We start from the raw sequence: 18,026 nt of genomic DNA on the forward strand, positions 1-18,026 counted from the left end.
TGCTGGAAAGGTTGGGGGGGGGGGTGGCCTGGGCTGGAAGGAAAAAGCTCCAGGTGGTTACCCCACCCGGGACCTGAGCAACACTGGCTGGGCACCTAGGGTGCATCAGACCTTACCCTAAGGCCACAGTACGTCCCTGGCTGTGCGCTGAGGGCACACTGTGTGGCGCCAACCTTGTAGCCAGTCACCTTCCTGCCCGTCTACTAGGTTCTATTAATTATGCAATATATTCTCGTGGGTTTGGGAAGTCTAGGCAAATAATGACAGCGTTTCTTTCTCTTCAGTGTTTACGCCTCTTGTTTCGTTAGCTGCCCGACCACGTTGCCGGCCCCTCTATCACAACACTGCATCTGGGTGGCAGGCGGCAGGCATCCCTTTCTCTTAACAGACTTTCAGAGAAAAGTTTCCGATCTGCAGGGGATTTCGGAGGCTCCGGGCCAGCACCGGTGTGACACTGGACAGGCCCCTCGCCCTCCCTGAGCCTGTCTCCTCGTCGTAAAGTTGGATGTGGAGCGGCAGAGATCAGACCCCTGGAGCGCAGACTCCCGCCCGGACCCCGCGCTCCCACATTCCTTCCGTTTTCTTGCTCTTGGGAATCCCTCCTCCCTGACTCCTTCCTTGGGGGTCTGGGGGCAGCTGGCCCAGCCTCCAGCCACCAGGACATGTGACCAGGCCTGGCCAATCAACACTTTTGTCTCAGCTCCACCTCCACCCACTGATTGGCTGGGGGGTGAGCACATGACCCAGGAAGGACTAATCAGAGACAGACCCAGAATTTTCAATGGAAGGCTGGCTGGGGTTGCTGGGCTGCCTGGTCCTCCCAAGGAGACAGGCGTCCCCGGAAGCTCCCACTCTGGAGCACTTCCTTTCCCGCGTGAGGACTGCTGTGGGGAGGCAGCGGGGGCCAGGCTTTTAGTCCAGCAGCTGGGGCACCGGAAGCGCCATCAGCTCATGTCCTATTGCAGTAAGAAATCCAGTTGAGGGGCCTGGGTGACAGCGAGGAGCCTGCTTGGGATTCTGTCTCCCTCTCTCTCTCTCTCTCTGCCCCTCCCCCGCTCACATGCACACTCTCCAGTTGTCAGATGGTGGGGAGGGGGCTTTGCAGACTCTCTGAAGGAAGACATTTCCAGCCTGCTTGGTGGGCACCTGGGGCTCTCCCACTAGGGAGGCTTCCCGACGAAGGCAGATGACGGTGCCTGTGGATGACGATGACACTGGTGTTGTGGCAGATAAGGAGGCTGTTTGGGACACACACTTCCTCCGTTATACTGACCCCTCCCTCAGGCTGGGGTATCATAGAGAGAAAAAGGGAATGGGCTCCCCCATCAACTGTTCACTCTATCAACATGTGGTTAGGCCCCCCTCATCAGACTGGATCCCCCCAAGGTTGCCTCCCCTACCAGGCTGGGATTCCCAGTAGAAGGGGCTTGGGCCTACTTTCTTGAGCCATGGAGTCACCTGAGGAGGGAGCTCAAATCCCCTCATTGGACTGGGAAACCCAGAGGTAAGGAGCTACCCCTCCCCCAAGAGACTGAGAAGTATCATGGAGGAGAGGGGCCTGAGCCTCCCCCATTATACTAGCCACTCTTTCAAGGCATGAACTAGGCCCTTCCCCTCAGACTAGAGACCGCTACAGAGAGGAGGCTGGGTTACTCCCAAGAGACTGCAGGGCCCCAGGAGGGGAGCCACCTGAGCCTCCCCACCAGACGAGGCAGTCTAGAAACAGTTTCCCACCCCACCCTCACCAGTTTGCAAAGGGCTGGGCCTCCCCCATCAGACCACAGGTTGCTAGGGGCATGGCCTCCCCCCTCAGGCTGGCCTGCCCCCACGTACGCATGTCGAACAGGTCCTTCTTGGGGCTGTCCTCCGGCTGCAGGGGCTCGGGGGCTTCCAGACCCTGCGTGTTGACATACAGGTGGTCCTCGTAGTCTCTGGGGCCCCGTGTGTCTGCCTGCACGTAGCCGTCCCCCGGCGGGCCTGGGGAGGGTAAGAGGAGTGGTGGGGTCAGCTGGGGGAGCAGGCGGGGCTCCACCTGGGAGCCCAGCCCACACCCGTCTCCCTCCAGGGCGGAAGCCACACACCCTCTTGCCAGCACCATCTGGAATGAAAGCCCCATAAATGTCCAGCCAGGGGCTGTGGGGCACTAGAGGGCCACACCGGGGAGGGGCGGCCACCACTGGGCAGGACGGTGGCAGAAATCCCCATGTTTCTGTTAAACGACCACATCTAAAAATTAGTAACAGTGAAACTGTGTTCCCTGTAGTTGTGTTATCCACGCGACACATAGATCACTCGTTTCCATCAAGTTGTAGGATTTCCTTTCTCTTCTTTGTAAGTTTAATTGTGAGTGTGTAAAGCATTTGCATGGTTCAAAAGCCACAGCCACAGTGAAAGTTATCTTCGGAGGAATTTCTCACTTGGGTCCACTCAGTGCCCCATTCAGGTTCCGCCGGATCCTGACCACTTTGCCTCTGCCTGTCCCCTGCCCTCACCCCTGCCAGGGCATTATGGTTTTGCTGGTCTGATAGGTGAGAAATGGCATCTGGAGGACCTCAGTTTGCACTTCTCTTATTTTGAGCAAGGCTCAGCCTCTTTTCCCAGGTTCAAAGGACATTTGTGTGTATTTTTCTCATAACTATCTTTATTTCCAAACATCAGCATTTTTAATCCTTGGCAGAGAAATGATGATTTCAGTACACTGCGTGGCCAAATCCAGCCGGAGGACCCTACGGTCTGCAATCTCCATGTTATGTCAACTACCTCATGGGCACTGAGCTCACCGGCCAGCTCCACCTGCCCTCTGTGGACATGGGCAAGCTCACCACCTTCTCTGTGCCTCAGTCTCTTCCTCTGTAAAATGGGGAGACTAGGAATAGCTCCTTCATAAGTAGGGGTGAGGATCAAAACCTTAGAACAGTATCTGGCAACAGTTATTCAATCTGGGTGGCAACCATATGCCACGCCCAGATGGCTGATGGGGCAGAGGGGTCCCAGTGCAGGCCTCCCCGTCTGCCTGAGAAGGCGTGGGTTCTTTCTCAGAGCCGTGGCCAGGGAAGGGGGAAGAAACTCAGGTCGGAGACTCAGACTGAGAGAGGATCTGCGGACACTGGGGCACTGAGGTATTGGGAAGAGTTCTGGGCTAGAGGATTGGGAAAGGCATAAAAAGCAGCAGTAGCAGCATATGCAAAGGCCAGGGCTGGGAAATGCCTATGAACCCTGGGAGTTATGGGTGAGCGGCCCGTGGCCCAGAGAAATAGCACACAAGGGCCACATTATAGCTCGGCACCTGGCTCTTTAACCCCTGGGCACTGGCAGTCAGTGAGGGTTCTGACGCTTGGCAGCGAAATGCCCAGATTATTTGGGAAGATCTAAAAAAAAGCCCAACACAGACGTTAGTAAGGCTGTGAGGGAACAGGCAGCTGCGGCAGGGCTGGTGGGCGAACCACCGGGCACAGGCACCTTGGAGAGCAGCTCAGCGGCCTCCAGCAACGTGACGAACAGGCCCTGATCTCGGCAGCCTCGCAGCTTGGCACCCACAGGAGAAACACGGGGCTGCACCTGGTGTGTGTGAGGGGGACCCTCAGTGCCCATCAGCCCAGGAGGCTGATGCTGCAAAACCTCACAGTGACCGAGGGTGCCCACAGCACACCTCGAGAGTCCCCATCTCGGCGGTGCCTGTCCTTACAAAGTCCCAGAGGAGGCACAGGGGGCTGAGCTCCCCGCCTGGGAGCTGAGGGCCAAGGGGGTGCGAACCTTATGTCACTTTTCTTTCTGTGTAACAGGATACAGTGCTCGTGGGCCGAACACCCAATCGCTCTGTGAAAGCCAAAGCCTCAAGTAGCCTCCGGTGGGAGGGCAACTGCATGGTTTCTATCAAAAGAGAACAAGCAGCCACCCTCTGGGGGCTGGGCCCTATCGAGACCCTCGAACCCACGGGATGACGAGCATCCGTCGTCCTACATGGTCCTACTGAAGTGGGGCCTGGAGTCTGCCCAAATGGCCATGAGTCAAGTGCAGGTGAAATAAAAGTGCGACCTCATGTGGTGGGGTCACATGCAGTGGCGAGCAAGAACGAGCGTGCACCGCGTGCAGACGCAGAAAGAACTGCAGGGCGGCTCGCTCCCTGGGCAAAGCTAGGAAGCATGCACAGGACGCCACCATCTGTGAAAACGGGGAAAGCCACAGTACACGGATTTCAATGCACTTGAAGATATGTGGAAGATACTAGAAAAATAATGGAAACTAGGAAGTACTAACAGTGGTGGCCCGACTGGGGAGGTGGGGAGGCAAGTGGGGGCAGGGCTGACACAGTGACTTCTGATGAAGGCCTTTCTATGCTCTGGCATTGTGAACACGTGAATGCCTTGTCTCTCCCAAAACGCAATGAGCCTAGTCTGTACAGAAAAAAGAGAAACCAACGCTGCCAGATCTCCTAAGAACACAGGGAGTGTGCACGATCTCGCGGCTGAACGTGACTGGTGCAGAGGAGAGGCAGTGTGGGGAGGGGCTGGGGTCTCCCTGAACCTCCAGACCACCTACCATTACCTGAGGGGCCCAGGTCCCACGGCAGGCTGCGGGTGTCCCTTCGAGCAGGCGATACCCCCTGAAAAAGAGAGTGAGGGGTCATTCTGCACTGTGCAACCCCCTCTTCCCAGGCCAGCACCGTGTCCCCCAGCACCCTTCCCTCCCTCCAGCATGGCCAGAGAGAAATCAGATGCGAAGGTTAGCTCCGAACCCTTCCAAGCCTTCTCCTAGGCCCTGGCTCCCAAGCTGCCCTCGGTCTCCTGCCCACCTGTGCTGTGGCCCTCAGTTGCCCTCTCCACTCCAGAAAGCAACCTGCACCTTCCACTGTATGCTGTTCCCTCCACCTGGATGCCCTTCCCTGCACTGCTCTCCCAGGCAACTCCTATTCACCCGTCAGGGCCCAACCCAAACACTGCTTCCTTGTGGAAGTCCTCCTGACCAAAGTCAGTCTCCCTGTTGAACACTCTCATTACCTTCCCTGGAAGCCTGTCTCATGGCCCTGATTAAACTGCTGATTGATCATGTAATCAGTATCTGCGGGTGGGAGTCATGTCTGTAGTAGGGCCAGACCCATCCGTGCAATTTGGGGAAGGAAGGAGGGAAAGGAGGGCAAGGGAGGCAGAAGAGACCCTCCCCTAGGAGAAGAGGAGCAGAAGGAGAAGCCAGGGTCAGGCCCAAGGAGTCCGTGCCCAGCGACGACACTGCCACCGTCCCTCCCCCGTGAGGGCCATAGAAGCTGACCTGGCCGAGGGCGCCGACCGCACAGGGCTGAGTGAGGGCGAGCCTGGAGTCCACCAGCCCGCCCAGGGGCGGCTCCTTCCCTGGGATGCTGTTGTAGTAATTGTGTTCCGTTTCCTCCTCGTCCCCCCAGGCCGACTCCTCAGGCCTGGTCAGCCTGGGGACAGATGGCAAGCAGGAGCCAGGCAGGGACCTCAGTTCTCAGGGGCACAGAGAGCAGGGGCCCCTGCCAGGGCACCAGGGACGGGGGCTGGAGCTTTGCAGGACGGGCGGGCTTAGTGCAAGAGCAGCCCAGTGCTCTTTTCTTCTCTATAAAACGGGACCTCGTGCTCTTTCCAGTGCTTTCTAGAAACTACAGCTGGTCTCCACTCCCTCCTTCCCGCCTCTGCCTGACCCCCCCGCCCCCCCCCAGGCACCTTGCACAGAGCAGGTGCCATGAGGCCAGGATGGGAGCGCCCTCAGCACTTAAAGATCCTCGCACCTGGCCCTGCAAGGGCCGGTGTAGAAATCTATCAGGCGACTGTGGTTCCTGACAGCGAGACGGGGATGCTGCCGCCTGCCCTCGGGCACGAGGGTGCAGGTGGCAGAGGAGGGCCCCGCGTGCGCACATCATGGGCACGTGAGCCGTGTGGCACAGGCGTGGCGAGGGGCATCGCGGAGGAGACGCACGTGGCACTGTCTGCTGCTGCAGATGCTCCTTCTTCCTTAACATGTGTGTATTTGAACTTCTAACATATTCATCTACTCGCTATTTAGTCCACAAATTTCCATCTAGTGAGTAATCAAGTAGCTGAGAGCAGGACTGGGCAAATCTGGGCCACGGCCTGTATGTGTGCAGCCTAGGAGCGAAGAATGCTTTCTGCTCTTTAAGCCACAAAACTTTTAAATGACTAGGAGAACATCCAAACAACAATATTTGGTGACATGTGAAAATTATACGAAATTCAAGATTTAGTGTCGACGAATAAACTCTTGCTGGCAGGCGGCCCACTGACCGTTTCACGTACAGTCCACAGCTGCTCTCGCTACTACGACTGAGGCAGGCGGTGTGGCCCACAAAGCTGAACACACGGACTGGCCCTTTTGCAGAAGCGTCAGCCACCCCCATCCAGGCTGGTGATGACCCCAGCCGCTGACTTGGCTCCCCTCATCCTTGCCTCTGCCCCACAAGGGCTGTTTTCATCCAGCTTGTAGGGATGAGGGTGTGGGACCGGGCAGTGAACGCAGAGGGGGGAAGGGACCACGCCACGCAGAGGCCCACGCCCAGGGTGGAGAAGGTGAGCGCAGGGGCTGTGCATCTGGCCTTGGCCGGTATCTCTGGGAAGCTGGGGAGGGCACGGGCCTGGTACCTTTCCGGGGGCAGGACCACCCTGGGGGGGCTGTGCAGGTACTGTTTGAAGCGCAGCTCAAAGGCTTGGCCCACGGTGCTAATGATGCTCTGGGCAAGGCCCTCACAGCACTCCAGGATGTGACAGGCTGGAGAGGGTTGTCACACAGCGTCAGATGGGCCTCGGCCAGCAGGCAGCGCTGCCCACAGGGCCCCCCGCCCGCCCCCACGGGGACCTCACCTCTCTGGTTGATAGGATCCTTGGCTACATAGGCCACATAGTCGGTCATGTCCTGGGTGGAGAGAGGACAGGTGGGAGGGGTCAGCCGGACCTGCTGGGGCTACCGCGGCCTCGTGAGGGGGCAAAGGGGGATGGGCATGGGGCTGCAGGGCACAGACAGGACCGGAAGTCTCCCCCCGCCCACCACTGGCCTTACCGTGTCGCCACCCGATGCAAAGGAGATAGACTGCATGTGGTGGTTGGCAATGACCTGGCCGGAGAGAGACAGACACAGTCATGGGGGGGGCCACTGTTCTGGGGCCGGGGGAGGGTCAGGCTGGGGCTGGCTGGGACACCCCCTGCCACTCTCACACGTGCGTACTTCTGACTGCCCACACAGATGCACCGACATATCCTCCTACACACAGATACTCACACACTCAAGACCATCTTCACGCCCTCACACCTTTGGCCCACGCATCCACCCACACAGCATCGGGGACAGGCACTCACCAGGGACGCGCACTCACCTGGCGCACTAACCTGGCCAAGCAGCCTGGCAGCTCTGAGGAGACACAGGAGAGAAGTGCCGGAGGCTCTGGTCTAGCACCAGCGCCCAGGCACCACCATCCGTGTGCTCATTTGCATGCTCATTTGCATTCATTTGCTCATTTGCATTCACTTGCTCATTTGCATGCTTGTTTTGGTGCACATTTGCAGGCCTGTTTCCATGTTCATTTGTGCGCTCATTTGCATCCGTTTGCCACCTCCCATCTTGGTCCTGAGCGCTCACGGCCCAGAGAGCAGTGGACGCCTCACCAGGTCCTCCACAGATGCCCTGGTTGGGCTCCCTCCTTGGTACCCTCACATCACAGCTCTTCCCAGGCTCACGGTGCCATCTGGACAAGTCCTAACTCCTTACCATGAACCTCACTCACCTCTCCAGATTGGTCTCCCCAGGGGGGAAATATACCTGGGACATCCTCTCCTCACCTCCTCCCTTGGAGCCAGCATCACCTTCTCCAGGAAGTCCTTCATGACACCCCTGCTAGGTCAGGGTGCCCTGTGCTCACCTACAGTACCCCTTGCTTGGCCTCACAATGCTTTTTAGTATTTGTAATTCTTCCCTTATCTGTGCAATTTTCTTTTGCGGGATTGTTCCCACCAGAAGATTCCCAGCCAGGGCTCTCACCCATCAGCACTGCTGACAGTGGGGTGGGGTCACTCTCGGCAGGGGCGTCCTGGGTACTGTCGGGGCTCAGCAGCACCCCTGCCCCTCCCCACTCGTGCCAACTGCGAGTGCCTCGAGGGGAGCTCGGCTCCTGGCTCGGGTGGGGCCTCAGCACATCTCCAGGTGAACATGTTCACACACAGCCCCATGTGTGCCAAACCTCCAGCTTTGGCCACAGGTCCCTGGACCTGCCCTGCATGGGGGCTGCTGGGGGCTGAGGACATGGGTGGCGGCACTGACCTGGCGCGTGGCCGGCACGGACAGGTTGAGGCCATCGGTGGAGATGCTCACAGCGATGCTCATGCCGGCGAAGCGCAGGTTGCTCTTGCCCAGGATGGAGGCTAGCGCCTTGTTGGGGGCCTGGGGACAGGGCAGAGGGCAGTGCCAGGCTTGAAGAGTGGGGAGCCCAGGCACTGGGGAAGGTGGGGCTGCAGAGGGGCTCCGGCTGGGGTAGCCTCTGGGAAGGCCATGGCGCCCCCCACTACTCCAACCACAACCACCAGGACCACAAGCCTATCACCCACCTTCTTTTTCCAGGAGCCCCGGACGCCAGGCACTGCCTCATGGAGCCGGTTGATGGCTTCCCTGTGTGGGGGGATGTAGAAGGAGGCTTAGTGAACTCGGAGGGGGCGGTTAGGAAGGGGGCAGGAGCTCAGAGAGTGTGGAGGGAAGAAGCCATGGGCAGAGAAGGCACGTGGATCCCGAGCTGGGAAGGAGCTCACGGGAGGGAGGGAAGCGGGTACCTGGAGAGAGGACGAAGGAACAGAGCCATGGACCAGGGGCTCTCAGCCCCCACCCCATTTGCACCCGGCAGATACCCAAGCACATACCAACCTCGGCTCTTGCCCTTCTCAGTGATCAGCACATCCCTGGGCCACAGCCCAACTCCAAACCACAGGGGTGAGATTCAGGGGAGCCAACAACATCACTCCTGATCCCGGACCCCAAGTTTCGTGCAGCCACAGGCCATCCAAGATCCCCACCTGCGGCTGGAGAGAGTGGCCTCTGCTCTGGGCTCACCAGGCAATGAGACGGACCTCTGTGAACCCGCTACCCCCGCGGAGGGCTGAAGGTCACGTGGACCAGGCTGGGCCCCAAGCGGCCGGTGCCCGCACAGCCCGCAGGAGGGAAGGTGACAAGGCGCTGCGGAAACGGGGCAGCTGCCCCTCAAACAGCGAGATCTCGAGTCACCACACGGCCTGACATCCCACCCCCCATCCGACACACCCGGGAGACACGAGAACACGCGTCTACACGAAACCTGTGCACGCGGTTTCACAGCAGCCCGAGTTACAATAATCACCAAAAGGTTGAAGCCACCCATGTTCTTCGACAAGTTGACAAACAACGCGCATGCGCACGTCCACAGAGGACCGTGTCCACGGCGCACGCGCATGTCCCTCAGGGGCGTCCACCGCGCACGCGCACGTCCACAGGGGACCGTGTCCACCGCGCATGCGCACGTCCCTCGGCCGCGAGGAGGAGCGCGGCGCCCACACCCGCCGCCCCGCGGACGGACCCCGAACACGCGACGCTCAGGGCGGGAACCAGACACGGGAGGCCACGCGGGTGTGAGTCCGCGTGCGTGACGCGTCCAGAACAGGCTCCTCCACGGACGAGAAGGACCTCGTGAGGGCTGGGAGTAGGGGCTGTGGGAGCAGGGGGTGGGGGCTGGGAAAGGGACAGGGGTGCTGATGGAATGTTCTGGAATTAGGGAGCAAGTGGTGGCTCACCGCTGTGAAGAAACCAAAACATATCGAGTTGTGCACTTTAAGTGGATGAATTGTTTGGTATGTGAATTACAACTCAATAGAGTGTTTTTATGTCTACAGTGAATGGACTAACGTTGCACGTGCAAAAAGACGTAGATCCTGGGGCGCCTGCATGGCTCAGTTGGTTCAGCATCCGACTTGGGCTCAGGTCATGATCTTAGAGGGGGTCCATGCATTGGGAGTCCCACAACGGGTTCTGTGCTGACAGCTTAGAGCCTGCAGCCTGCTTCGTATTCTGCGTCTCCCTCTCTCTCTGCCCCTCCCCCACTCACGCTCGCTCGCGCTCGCTCTCTCTCTCTCTCAAAAAAAAAAAAGAAAAGAAAAAGACGTGGATCCTTATGCCTCTTCATGACTCTGTTCCTGGCAGATCAGAGCATCATGAGATCGCTGTGCATTGCACCAAAAAAAGCAGGGACAACAGAGATGCCAGCCGGAACCATCTCCTAGCCCCTTCCAGCCCTGACCTCAGCCCTAACCGGACACCAGCCAGCACCCACAGGTCCAGCACCCCTGTGGAACCCACACCCAGCAAGGGGCCAGATGTCATCCCTCTCTGACAGAGGGAATCGAGGGTCTGGGGAGCAGAGACAACCAGAGGACAGGACAGAGCTGGGACTCAGCTTGTGCCCCACCGCACTGTCCTCCAAGCTGCGAGGCAGGAGGGAATGTCGCTGCGCCTGCTCTCCTGGGTTCCCTGCACAAACTGTCTGAGCCGCTACTGCCACCTCTCCGAAGCCTCACATCAGCCCTCCCTCAGCTGCCCCCAGGCTCTGGCCCCACAGCACCGAGTCTCAAAGGCTCACCTGGTCACCTGGGTGCGAGTGTTAAAATCCAGAGAGCGCATGGAGCGGAGGACTTCGATGCAGCCCATGTACTAAGGGAAGAAAGAACAAGCAATTAGCAGGCAGGCCCTAAGCACCAGCCCAGCACAGCCTGGGTCAGGTGACAAATGAGCCCCAGCCCTTCCTCCAGCGAGCTCTTCACTCTGGCCTCCTGCCCCTGCTAGGCTCAGGCCCTGTCCCGTCCTCAGCGATACCTAGCTTTCTACCTCAGGGCCTTTGTGCCTGCTGTCCCTCTGCTGCTCCCTTTCCCCATCTGCTTGCAGACTGGTTCCTTCCCCATGTCCAGGCTCAGCGTCACTTCCTCAGAGAGCGCCCCTTTCCCTGACGCTAAGCAACTTGTTCCACAGAAGCTGGTTGATCCCTCCAGACTCAGCTGCTTGTTCTCCCTTCCTGTTCCATTACAGCGTGAGCCCAGGAGGACCAGGATGGTGATGCTCTGGTCACTGCTGCAGCCCCAGAGCCCAGCACAGGGCCTGCAAGCGGACGAGGAAACCGTCTATTGCATTGACTGTCTGACCCTTTGCAGGGAAAGTGTGTCGACTCCTGCCTGGGCCACCGTCTCCACGGAAAGCTACTTTGGAATCTCCAGGAGACGGTGCAGAGGGACAGAGGAGGTAGAAACGGTCAGCAGAGCTCCCGGACTGCTTCAACAGCAGCCAAGGGAGGGGGAGCAGGGACCACCTCGGGCCACAAGCCTCTTTCCAGCTAGCACCTGTGTGCTGGGGGGGCCATCGGGACAGCATCTGGAGGCCGTGTGGCAGCAGCGCCTGTGCTGTGATTCCGTGTCTGTGCCACATCCAGACAAGCAAATCCGGAGGCTCAGAGAGTCCACAGGTGCCAGCAGCTAGGCCAGGGGAGAGGATGGTGGCTAACGGGGACAGGTTTCTCTAGGGTGATGGAATGTTCTGGAACCAGATAATGGTGATGTTTGCACAATCTTGTGAATGTACTAAACACTATTAAACTTTGTACGCTTTAAAATGGTTAATGGTTGGGGCACCTGGGTGGCTCGGTCAGTTAAGTGTCCAACTTCAGCTCAGGTCCTGATCTCACTGCTCGTGAGTTCAAGCCCCACATCAGGCTCCATGCTGATAGTGCGGAACCTGCTTGACATTCTCTCTCTCTCTCTCTCTCTCTCTCTCTCCCCCTCTCTCCCTCTCCCTCTCCCTCCCTCTCTCTCTCTCTCCCTGTCTCTCTCTCTCTCTGCTCCTCCCCCACTCATGCTCACTCTCTCTCAAAATAAATAAACTATTAAAAAGTTTTATAAATAAGTAAATAAAATGAACTGTTAATGTTTGGGGCACCTGGCTGCTCAGTCGGTGGAGCATGCGACTCTTAATTTCAGGGTCATGAGTTCAAGCCCCACATTGGGCATAGAACTCACTAGAAAAATTAAAATAAAATAGGGACTCCTGGGGGACTCAGTCAGTTAAGCATCCAACTTCAGTTCAGGTCATGATCCTGCAGCCCATGGGTTTGAGCCCCGCGTCGGGCTCTGTGCTGACAGCTCACAGCCTGGAGCTGCTTCGGATTCTGTGTCTCCCTCTCTCTCTGCCCCTCCCTGGCTCGCTCTCTCTCTCTCTCAAAAATAAATATTTAAGTTTTTTTAAAATAAAATAAAATGGTTGTTAATTTTGTTGTCAATTTTACCTCAATTTTTTAAAAATCATAAGTGCACACACACTTTGACCTTGAAACTCCATTTTTAGGACTTTATCCCACAGACACGTCAGCCCAGGGGCTGCCAGTGTGTTTACAAGTCACCGTGTGGGTGTCCATGCTCTGTGAGTGCAGGGCTGCAGGGAGACGGGTAGGCGGGTGCTTGGAGCCCCCACAGATCAGCACTTACCCGCTCCCTTTGCCCCGGGGCTCCCCCTGGTGCTGGCCCCAGGGACTGGCTCCCTATGCCTGGCCCTCCTCTGTGGGTCCTGCCTCAGTCTCCCTTCAGGGAGACCTTTTGCACACACCCTTCCTTCCTGCCGGGACCTGTAGCACTGAACAAATTAGCAAGAAATTAGAGACACCCTAAAACAACACAGTCGGGCTTGTGTGAGTCAATACATGACTCCAGTTCAACCGGAATTGCCACTAAACAATGAATATTTTCTTTTCTTTTCCCTTAATTAGTTTATTGTCAAGTAACAATGAGTATTTTCTTAGTGTAAGTATGCCCCAAATAGTGCATGGGACATACTTATACCACAAATTATTGGTGTTCATTGGAGCTTTAAATTTAACTGGGTGCCCTGTATTCTTGCTAAATCTAAACAAATGGTTCTTGAAATGGAAGAGTATGCATTTATAAAAGAGACCAGGGGCGCCTGGGTGGCTCAGTCGGTTAAGCGTCCAGCTTCGGCTTAGGTCATGATCTCATGGTTCATGGGTTCGAGCCCCGCGTCGGGCTCTGTGCTGACAGCTAGCTCAGAGCCTGGAGCCTGTTTCAGATTCTGTATCTCCCTCTCTCTCTACCCTCCCCTGCTCATGCTGCCTCTCTCTCTCTCTAGAAATAAATAAAACATTTAACAATTTTTAAAAAATTTATAAAAGAGACCAGAATTGTTTTATGATTTACATGAAATTATCTCCAAGGTATATTATTAAGTAGCAAGAACAGGTGCAGAACAGAGGTCATGTTGAGTCACGGTTCCTCAGACAAGGGGTCAAGGAGAAAGATGTGCACACATGCGTGTACACACAGTGTGCATAGATGAGTAATTCTAGCAGATTCTAGCAAAGCAAAGTGGCTGTTTCCAGGGGAGAACCCACATGCTGTTGGCAGACTGTAACTATGCTCACAAGCTGTCCCCCCCCCCCCCCCCCTCCATCCAGGCCCTCGGGTTAGCCACAGGTCCTGTTTGGGCCAATGGAATGTCAGGAAAGGTGACTCAGCCAAGGCCTAAAAGGTACTTGTGCCCTGGAGCTTGTCCCCTTGCTAGTCTCAGGTCCCTGCGACCCTGCTAGGCCAGCCTGCTCTGTGAGAACAGACATGTGGTCCATCCCCATCACCCCAGCTGACACCAGCCAATTGCCACGTGAGTGGAGAGATCTGCACAAGCTGTCGCACAAAACCACAAAAAAATAATGTTTGTTGTCCTGCACTAGACTGTGGGATGATTTGTTACACAGCACCTGCTAACTGTGACATTGACCAGAGGAAGAGAAGGAGAAAGCCAAGTAAACACCAGGCAAAGGTAATGGTGACTACAAGACCCAGAAGTTAGAACAAGTTTGGAGAGGCCACAGACTCACTCCAGTGTAGCTAGAGCAGAGAAGCAAGGAGCAAAGAAAGATGGCAGGACATAGGCAAGGAAGCTGCAGGGCCCTGGGGCTGTCCTGAAGGTCAGGGTTTCATGCTGAGCTAGCTGGAGAGGCATGGGAGAGTTATAAGTAGGGGGGTGAACAGATTTGTTTCACCTTCTCTTGGATGGATGGATGGACGGACGGACGGACGGACGGACAGACGGATGGATGATGGATGGATGGATGGATGATAATGAATGGAGAGATGGATGGATAGATAGATGATGGATGGATGAATGGATGATGATAGTGGATGGATGCATGAATGGGTGATGGATGGACAGATGGATAGGTGGACAGATGAATAGACAAATGGATGATGGATGGATGGGAAGATGGATGGATGGTGGATGAATGGGTAATGGATGAAAAGATGGACAGACGGATATATGGATGGAAGAACAAGTGATAGATGCACAGATGGATGGATGGATGGACAGATGAGTGAACAAATGGATGATGGATGGATGGGTGAATGATAGATGGATGGAGAATGGGTGATGGATGCAGAGATGGATGGGTGGGTGGACAGGTGGATGGATGAGTGGACAAATAAATGATGGATGGATAGAAGGGAAGATGGCTAGCTGGCTGGATGATGGATAGATGGACAGATGGATGGGCACAGCCTATACGCCAGGCATGTGTTAGGCACAGGGGACCTCAAAGGGAATTTGCTGTGGTCCCTGCTCACAGGAGTGGATTTGCACACTGAAACGACAGCCTTGATGGGTGTCAGTGTTCTAGGCCCAGGGTGAGCCTTCTGATTCACATACCACCTCTAGGCTTACCTAACTAATGCCCAGCCCTCTCGAGCTGTGAGGCTGAAATCCTCCAGTGTGCCCCCAGCCTTCCTTAAATGAAGGGAGGAGGGAGCTCACACAAGAGGGCTCCGAAATGGATGCCTAGAGGGCCAGGCAGGTGAGACAAGCAGAGAGGTGAGCCCCCACTCACACTGATGGATCACGACCTACTTATCATATAAGCATGCTGCATACATTACTTCCCTTAATGCATTGTCCCCACACTAGAACGACCATTGTTACCTCTCAGGAAACGGAGCCCCAAGGAGGCTCAGTTAAAAGTCATAAGCTTGTAGGTGCAGAAGCGGGATTAGAACCCATGCCTTTAGGCTCTGAACTCTCCCCATTGCACAACAGGAAGGAGTGAGGACTGGGGTAAACTCCATATTCCATAGCCAGAGGGGCCCAGTGCTGCCAGACACGTGAGTTGTTTTTTTAAAGAGACAAGAAATCCAGAGCTTTTGTTTGAAACCCCTTAATTTGTAACTGTTGACAAGAAATTGAATTTTTATTTTTTTACAGTTTATTTTTATTTTTGAGAGACAGAGAGAGACAGAGTGTGAGCAGGGGAGGGGCAGAGAGAAAGAGGGAGACACAGAATCTGAAGCAGCTCCAGGCTCCGAGCTGCCAGCACAGAGCCCAACGCGGTGCTGGAACCCACCAACCGTGAGATGGTGACCTGAGCCGATGTTGGACGCTCAACCGACTGAGCCACCCAGGCGCCCCTGAATTTTTACTTTTAAAGAGAAGGCAGTGGGAGAAGCTCGGAGGTCAAGTTCAGCCTTGGGTCCACCAGTGAGCGTGACCTCTGCCCTAGAAGCACAAACTCATCGAACTCAGCTGTGGTGCGTTGGGTGCTGGCCCCCGAAGGATTTGTCCATGCGCCCCTCCCAGAGCCTTTGGATGGGCCCTTAATCCACGGAAGGTGTCCCGGTAGGACACAGGCCGAGGGAGGTGCGAGTGGGAAGCTGGAGACTTAGACCTGCCGCACCCCCAGGACCCGGGAGAGCCAGACGGGACGCTTGCCGCCGCAGAGCCTCAAAGCAACGGCCCCCAGCTGGGTCTGAGACCTCCAGCCCCGGAGCCGGGAGAAGCCTCGGGTGCGGTTGTAAGCGGCCGCCTTTGCGGCAATTTGTTGCAGGCGCCCCAGGACACTGACAGCAGGTCAGGAGACTCCGAATGGCTCTGCACCCCACCTGCTCCTTTGCACAGGCCAAACCAGGGCAGCCCAGAGCCCGCCCTGGGACGCTACAGGGAGTCGGGGACCCGAGCCCAGAAGGGGACTGAGCCAAGGGCCCGCCCCCCACCCCCCGTCTCCCTCCTCAAGTCGTACCACACGGCACATACTATTATTTACTTACCATCTTTTTTTTTAATTTTTTTTTTTTCTAGGAGAGAGAGAGCGTGAGCAGGGGCGGGTCAGAGAGAGACGGAGTCACAGACTCTGAAACAGGCTCCAGGCTCTGAGCTGGCAGTCAGCACAGAGCCCGACGCGGNAAATAAACTCCAACTGTAAACATAACTGGGTTTATTTTCTAAGGATAGGGCAGGAAATGACCCAAATTTTCGTCAATGGATAACAAACACAACGTGTCCACCGCGCACGCGCACGCCCCTGAGGTGTGTCCACCGCGCACGCGCACGTCCCTCAGGGGCGTCCACCGCGCACGCGCACGTCCCTCGGCCGCGAGCAGGAGGGAGGCGCCCACACCCGCCGCCCCGCGGACGGACCCCGAACACATGACGCTCAGGGCGGGAACCAGACACGNCTGCATTCCTTTTGCAGTGATGGAATGTTCTGGCTTAGATCATGGTGCGGGTTTCACAGCTGTATAAATGTACTAAAAATCTGAACTGTACGATTTAAATGGGCAAATTTTATGGTACTGAATTATATCTTTTTTTTAAATTTATTTATATGAGGAAAAGAGGAAATCGCCTATTGCTACCATCAGCCTCTGGTTTGATGCCTAATAGTGTTTTCCTAATAACGACTGAAATACACACATCAGTATCACAGTGGGAAGTGTCCGTCCAGGCAGAGCTGTCAATGTCTAAGACAAATCAGTGGAAGCTTGTTGGGAACCGGGATGTTTGCACAGCCTCCCAAGTCCCCCTCCGCAGGGAAGTTCTAGAACACGAGGGTAGAGGCAGGGTGGGGGGAGCTCCAGGGTCGCGGCCGAGGCTCATACACAGTGGGGTGGGCACGGCTGCACTTAGGTGACAAAGCAGAAACGCGCCCTGAACTCGAGACTCCTTCACACACATTATGCTTTTTCTCCTTCAAAGTTAAAGGTCTGATATAAAAAGAAAACCCTAGGGGCGCCTGGGTGGCTCAGTGGGTTAAGCATCCGACTTCGGTTCAGGTCATGATCTCACGGTTCGTGGGTTTGAGCCCCGTGTTGGGCTCTGTGCTGACAGCTCAGAGCCTGGGGCCTGTTTTGGATTCTGCGTCTCCCTCTCTCTCTGACCCTCCCCTGCTCACTCTGTCTCTCTCTCTCAGAAATAAATAAAATGTTAAAAAAAAAAAAGTATTTAAAAGCAAACCCTGCATCCCCACAGATACTTGCTAATAATAAAGGAAACAAGTGTCACCCTAACCAGTGTGTCCGTGTCCTGGGGCCACCATAACAAAGCACCACAATCTGGACAGCTTAGAACAACAGGAATGCATTTGCTCTCAGTTCTAGAGACCCGGCATCCAAATCCCAGTGCGGGCAGAGGCCACGCTGCACCAAAGCCTCCAGGGAAGGTGCTGCCTTGCATCCCTGCCTTCTGAGGGGGGTGGCCGGAGGTGCTCTGCGCCAGGCACACTCCAGTCCTGCATCTGTCATCACGTGTGCCGGGGCACCCTCATCTAGGATGGCCTCATCTTAACCACATTCACACCTGCAAAGACTCTACTGCCAAATAAAATCACATCCTAAGGCTCCAGCAGACATGAACTTGGGGGAACACCATTCTTACCAGGACACCAAGTGATCCAAGCTTCCAGAACCGGTATCAGGATGGACGCTTGTCCCTGCCTCCTGCCTCCTGCTGTGGTCAGTGGAGAAGACACAGCACACCTCTGTGCCTCTCGCCCCGAATGCACAACCTGAACCCAGTTGTGAGGAAACACCAGTCAGACACAAACCAAGGGACAGCCTGCAAGACAACCAGCGTGAGCTCCTCAGAAGGCCCGGCGCCCTGCCCCTGACGTGGGAAGCCTCCCATTGACGCCGGCCGCCCCGGCTCCCTTCAGAACAGCCTGCAGGCATTCGTGCACG

At 56.2% G+C, this 18,026-nt stretch overlaps 1 protein-coding gene and 1 long non-coding RNA gene across 2 annotated transcripts in view; one reads left to right on the forward strand and one right to left on the reverse strand.

The window, feature by feature from the left end:
- SHC2 (SHC adaptor protein 2) overlaps nt 1-18,026 on the reverse strand; it is a 30,114-nt gene that overhangs the window by 5,726 nt on the left and 6,362 nt on the right. Inside the window, exons 4-12 of the mRNA XM_077760581.1 lie at nt 10,616-10,686; nt 8,565-8,625; nt 8,281-8,400; nt 7,027-7,080; nt 6,831-6,882; nt 6,612-6,738; nt 5,266-5,419; nt 4,546-4,603; nt 1,834-1,977 (exon numbers count right to left, since the gene is read on the reverse strand). Of these exons, the coding sequence (XP_077616707.1) occupies nt 1,834-1,977; nt 4,546-4,603; nt 5,266-5,419; nt 6,612-6,738; nt 6,831-6,882; nt 7,027-7,080; nt 8,281-8,400; nt 8,565-8,625; nt 10,616-10,686 (841 nt within the window). The remainder of the gene's footprint in view (nt 1-1,833; nt 1,978-4,545; nt 4,604-5,265; nt 5,420-6,611; nt 6,739-6,830; nt 6,883-7,026; nt 7,081-8,280; nt 8,401-8,564; nt 8,626-10,615; nt 10,687-18,026) is intronic.
- Nucleotides 9,505-10,553, forward strand: LOC144228734 (uncharacterized). The gene is made up of 3 exons (XR_013334249.1): nt 9,505-9,669; nt 9,873-9,960; nt 10,180-10,553. It is a non-coding gene; the product is annotated as an uncharacterized LOC144228734 (long non-coding RNA).

Source organism: Crocuta crocuta, unplaced genomic scaffold (genome assembly GCF_008692635.1).
Source record: "Crocuta crocuta isolate KB4526 unplaced genomic scaffold, BGI_CrCroc_1.0 scaffold443, whole genome shotgun sequence".
Classification (NCBI taxonomy): Eukaryota; Metazoa; Chordata; class Mammalia; order Carnivora; family Hyaenidae; genus Crocuta; species Crocuta crocuta.